The sequence below is a fragment of the Penaeus chinensis genome, chromosome 43 (assembly GCF_019202785.1).
Source record: "Penaeus chinensis breed Huanghai No. 1 chromosome 43, ASM1920278v2, whole genome shotgun sequence".
Lineage (NCBI taxonomy): Eukaryota > Metazoa > Arthropoda > Malacostraca > Decapoda > Penaeidae > Penaeus > Penaeus chinensis.
The window spans coordinates 13,350,516-13,355,515 of NC_061861.1; the positions used below are offsets into that span (position 1 = coordinate 13,350,516).

Consider the following 5,000-nt stretch of genomic DNA (forward strand, 5'->3'; position numbering starts at 1 on the left):
CCTGTAGCCAGATATGTCATCGTATTTTACCTTGATTTAATTCAGTTCTTATACAGACCCACCCCTATACTTACGTCATCGTTCTGGGTTCCTTTAGTCTCGGATTTATTTCACTTGTGCGAACGCAGTCGTCGGAGGTTCTAGTATAGAAATAACAAATCGAATTAATACTAATTACAGATCTACACAACTAATCAAGAAACGAGATATTCGAAATGTCCATACATCACTCTATATTTCATGAAAATTTCAAAACCCAAAGCAATTCAAGAGAACGAAAGAGAAATGAAAAGATATAGCATCTGGCAACGAGGTGGGCGTGACGTCAGCGGCCGAAGCTCAGTTGTTGTGGCTCAAGTGGCGCGAGAGGCACGGAGGGAGGGACGGTCTGTCTTTCTTCAGTTATTTGCCGATGCTATGTGAGTCACTAAGAACCAATGTTATCACGTGCTCAAGTTTGATATTTGGAACAGAAACAAAATCAGTAAAGTATCCTCTTGAGCTGAGTTAATGACTTTTTTTCTTTTTTTTTTTTTAACTAGTTGGCCCTCTCCTTTTTTCCACCTTATTGAGATTGAGAAATTATTGACGTTTATGGCTCACTCACGTATCTTATGTGGATGGAATTCCTATTTGATCAGTGATACAACACTGCTTCTCTCAACAAGACAGTGTGCCGTGGCCTTAAAAGAAGCTGTTGTGCTTCAGACAGCTAAAATATACATGAAATATAAGCCTTTCCCTGTTTGTTTATGTTTAAAGGGCCAGTGATCTTACCCTTCGTACTTATTTTCAAAGGTTTTTATATTGACAAGGTACATTACACATTTTTCTTTCATTTGTTTCCATACAAATGGTGTTTAATCTTAGTGTGAAAGACAGAAGCAATGTTGTATTTATTTTTGTTTGGGTAGACATTGCATTAAGAGGCCTGTGATGTTACAGAGATGTATGTTTGTAAAGGAAATTGTCAGGACAGAATAAAGACAAAACAACACCAGAAAAGGGCTAAGAATTTATCTGGAATTTAAAGAAATAACATCACACTAATGGTGACAGTGATAAAATCAAAGAGAGACTTTTCTCACCAGTTAATATATTTTGCTTTAAATAAGCTCCTCTGGAAAGTCTATTTGTATATTTTGGTGCCAGAAAATCATTGGCTCTATATATTTATGTGTTTGTGGATACACCTGTGTACTTTTTATGACTTACAAATATGAAATACAATTTTACTAAGTTCCAGACCATTAACTTTGCTGTTTGTGCATAAGATCGTGTGTGTGTTTGTGTGTGTGTATGTGTGTGTGTATGTGTGTGTGTGTGTGTGTGTGTGTGTGTGTGTGTGTGTGTGTGTGTGTGTGTGTGTGTGTGTGTGTGTGTGTGTGTGTAAAAGTTTCACAGTATGTGATCCAGTGTATGTGTGTGTGTGTGTTTGTGTGTGTGTGTGTGTTTGTGTATGTGAGAGAGAGAGAGAGGAGGGAGGGAGGGAGGGAGGGAGGGAGGGAGGGAGGGAGGGAGGGAGGGAGGGAGGGAGGGAGGGAGGGAGGGAGGGAGGGAGGGAGGGAGGGAGGGAGGGAGAGAGGGAGAGGGAGGGAGAGAGGGAGAGGGAGGGTTGTGGGTGGGCAGGAGTGGATGTGGGTGGTAATATGAGGATAAGAGTAATTAAGGATAAAATAAGAACAGGAAATTACAAATGTTATGATAGTCAGGAACAAAAGAGGCAGTTATAGTACGTTATATTCCATAAACACCTATGTGTCTTCGTTTTTTCTGTATGTTATTGTATTTATAATATGCTCCTTTATCATTATCAATATTGTTTTTTTCCATAAGGTGCCTTTTTGTAGTATTGTTACCATTTTCATACTATGAACCATTATTTTTACAGACTTGCTAAGTGTCTGAAATAGGATTCCACAAAAGGAGAAGAAAATAATGATCTTAAAAGACATAGAATCCAATTATAGGTATGAAAAAATAACCTGTTAAAAAAAAAGATAACACAAAAATAGCTTAATCAATGAATCATGTGCTAAGAGCAGCATTACTGTGACCGAACTGGTAAAGACAATCAAACTTCCTTGTATTTGCAGACAAGAAATAAATATATATATATATATATATGTGTATGTGTGTGTGTGTGTGTGTGTGTGTGTGTGTGTGTGTTTTATATATGAACATTCCATTACAGTTTATAATTAAATAAGGAACCAGTCTTACTGTGTTTTGCCAAATATATAGTGCGGTGGATAGTTAGATGCAGCCATGGAATCACTGTCTGCAGCCCTGTTCTGGATGCTTGCCTTCTTAGTAGTCATTTCTATTACATGTGTTATTATATGTGTTTCTGTCTGTCCTTATTTATCTATATATCTATTTCTGTGTATAGACTTATCCATATCAGTATATACATATCTATATTTTTATATATTGATGTCTATATATCTGTATCTCTACATTTGTATATTTGTGAATAAGTGTACATTATATATATATATATATATATATATATATATATATATATATATATATATATATATATATAATATATACATATATATATGTATGTATGTATACATATATATATAAATATATATGTGTATATACTGTATATACATATTTATGTATGTATATGTATGTTTATATATATATATATATATATATATATATATATATATATATATATATATATAATGTTATTATATATGTACATATGTATGTGTGTTTGTGTATATGAAGGTAAAAAAAAGTAAATTTTATAGGGCACCGATATTTAACCATTAACCACTGATCTTTGTGTGGTTATGTATGAAGTTACTCATCCTCCACTTTCTCATTTCACAGGATCTGAAGCAGGATCTTACTGCCAAGAGCTACATATTCCAATAGACTTCAGAAGCAACGAAGTGGAAACTATATTAGTGTCATGGTGAAATAAAGGCATATTTTGAAGAAAAAAAAAATGTGAAGCCAGTCATTCATAGTGTTGAAGAACTTACATGAATAATGCATTCTTTTTCTTTAATGTCAGACAATAATACATCTTTGATAATAACATTTTTAACAGGTTAAGGTTAGGGTGCTTTGTAAAAGATTGGACAGACAAATTGATAATTCAGTATGAGTGAGGAAAAGCCTTTTGTGTGTTTATATTGCAATAAGAGATTCAATTGGAAGCACAACCTGAAACAGCATCTGAGGAATCACACAAATGACAAACCATTTGAATGTTCATATTGCGAAAAGAAGTTCAGATGGAAGCACAACCTGTCGCAGCATCTCCGGAACCACACAGGAGACAAGCCGTTTGAGTGTTCTTCTTGCAACAAGAAGTTTGACTGGAAGCACAACTTGGAGACTCACATGAGGACTCATACGGGTGAAAAACCCTTCAAGTGCTCCTACTGCAACAAGGATTTCAGCCAGAAGGGTCACTTAAAGGAGCACTGGAGATTACACACTGGTGAAAAACCTTACGAGTGCACATATTGCGATAAAAAATTCTATGCAAAGTCATGCCTGACAAAGCATCTAAAACTTCACGAAAGTAGTGAAGTTTTCCAGTGTTCATATTGTGACGAGAAATACTCTGTGAAACGGGACTTTAGAAAACACTTGAAAACTCACGGAATTAAAAAACCTAAACAGCTGCATAAGTGTCCACATTGTGACAAAGAATTAACCCAGAAATGTCACTTGCAAAGACATTTAAGAATACACACAGGCGAGAAACCTTTCTCATGTTCATATTGTGGAAAGAAATTCATCCAGAAAAGTTCTCTGAACCAGCACGAGAAACTTCATAGAAATGAGAAGCCTTATGTCTGCACACTTTGTGATAAAAGGTTCAGCCAAAATTGTCATTTGAAACTCCACATCAGAGTTCATACTGGTGAAAGGCCTTATCATTGCGATCTTTGTGAAAAGAAGTTTGCTGCCAGGTCAGATTTAACCAAACATCTAAAAATTCACACAGGCGAAAGGCCATTTTCATGTTCGTTTTGTGATAAAAAGTTTATTGGAAAGTCAGAATTAACAAGTCATATGAAAAGTCATATGAACAAGAAGAGAATGCAATGTTCACTCTGTGATAAGAGTTTTACTACAGAGGCTGCACTGGCTCATCATATGGAGTTGCTGCATACCGAAGATGGCAGTCCAAATTGTACTAGCAGTTTTGCCCTTGTTGCTAGCACAAGTAATCATCTCGACAGTGAGTCTATTAACGGGGAACACGACCTGTTAGACAGCCATTCTCCTATAATGGACGACCCTGCAAGAGACCCCCTTGATGGCGACAGACCCGGGACGCCACAGCACACGCCAGGTGAAGGAACCAGTGGGAGTCGATGGCCCGAAAACGTGATATTCATCAAGTCCGAATACGACCCTGACATTGTAAAGACCGAGAACTTCCCGTGTTCCGCAGCCAGAGATGTCGGCGCCGAGTCCAGGGAGGAGGACTTCGCGGAAGGCATTAAGACGGAAGACCACATCACCATCAAAGAGGAAGTCCCCTCCGACTAAATTATTTGTTTACATGGCGTAGGATATTAGAAACTTTAGCGTCCAGTAATGACTCCTTGCTTCTGGTATTTGTGCATTATCGGCGTCCGAGCTAGTCCCCTTGTGTCTTCAGTAGACTGTAGTTGGTGTACTGTGTGCACTTCTTCCGGAAACTGACTGTAGACTTTTATCCGTTACTCGTTTATCTTAAGATTAAATAAAGCTACAAGAAAATGGTGTCATTATTCCTATGTTAATATGGCAGGAAACGATCACGGAAAAAATGTATTAAGTCAAGTATGTACAGGGGCGTACATTGGAGTTATCATTCAATGCAAATTGTGATCTGGAATCAACACCACTTTTACTTGTGCACAATATTGCTTTACTATGCAAACATAATGGAAGGTACTCAATGATCAGGGTACTACCCAGGACCTGACATCCAGGGAAAGAGGTCTCATTTAGGCAGGATATACTCGAATAAAATT

The 5,000-nt window shown here is 37.1% G+C and overlaps 1 protein-coding gene across 1 annotated transcript; it reads left to right on the top strand.

The window, feature by feature from the left end:
• The first annotated feature begins 351 nt into the window (after positions 1–351).
• On the top strand, positions 352–4,734 carry LOC125048276 (zinc finger protein OZF-like). The gene is made up of 2 exons (XM_047646899.1): positions 352–419; positions 2,848–4,734. The coding sequence occupies exon 2, from the start codon at positions 3,124–3,126 to the stop codon at positions 4,528–4,530; it is 1,407 nt and encodes a 468-aa protein (XP_047502855.1). The 5' UTR covers positions 352–419; positions 2,848–3,123; the 3' UTR covers positions 4,531–4,734.
• Positions 4,735–5,000: the final 266 nt, after the last annotated feature.